We start from the raw sequence: 515 nt of genomic DNA, 5'->3' as shown, positions 1-515 counted from the left end.
AGTTTGTTATTGACATTATTATTAATTCGTATATGATTTTTCTCGATTTCTTTGATGCTCTTCCATGCACACTTTAAACTTTTTTACTTGTTCCTGACACTTTCTCCAATCTTGAGTTTCTGCTATACACTCCTAAAGAAGTGTATAAAGAACTATCATACATTTTAGAAATGACATATTTTTATACTTATGAATCCGAGGTTAATACTTGAACTTGATAGTGGAGATCCATACAACCAGTCCTTTTTAACATTTCTTCAACGGGATCTTCAACATCTTTTTGTTGCGTAGTTAAATTAGGAATCATTTTACACTCAATTGGTATATATGTTTACATAATAGTATGAAAAAGTTTAAACCAACAAACTTCGTCGACATTAATTGAGGTTCTTTCACGTGGTCATTGCAATATAGCACATCAATAGCATGTATGTTTACGTATACATAGGTCGACGATCATTTCTAATGGAAATAAAAAATAATCAATGCTCGATTACAACAGTACTGAACAACAT

General features: G+C 30.7%; 1 protein-coding gene across 1 annotated transcript; it reads right to left on the bottom strand.

The window, feature by feature from the left end:
* Positions 1–497, bottom strand: LOC108632226 (cytochrome c oxidase assembly factor 4 homolog, mitochondrial-like). The gene is made up of 2 exons (XM_018036658.2): positions 209–497; positions 1–132 (listed from the first exon to the last, which is right to left on the bottom strand). Exons 1-2 carry the CDS (start codon positions 305–307, stop codon positions 22–24), a joined length of 210 nt encoding a protein of 69 aa, XP_017892147.1. The 5' UTR covers positions 308–497; the 3' UTR covers positions 1–21.
* Between the last annotated feature and the right edge of the window lie 18 nt (positions 498–515).

This window comes from Ceratina calcarata, unplaced genomic scaffold (genome assembly GCF_001652005.2).
Source record: "Ceratina calcarata isolate Rehan_Ccalc_2016 unplaced genomic scaffold, ASM165200v1 scaffold10336, whole genome shotgun sequence".
NCBI lineage: Eukaryota > Metazoa > Arthropoda > Insecta > Hymenoptera > Apidae > Ceratina > Ceratina calcarata.
The sequence above is the reverse complement of the archived record's forward strand: the minus strand, read 5'-3'. Positions and strand labels throughout refer to the sequence as shown.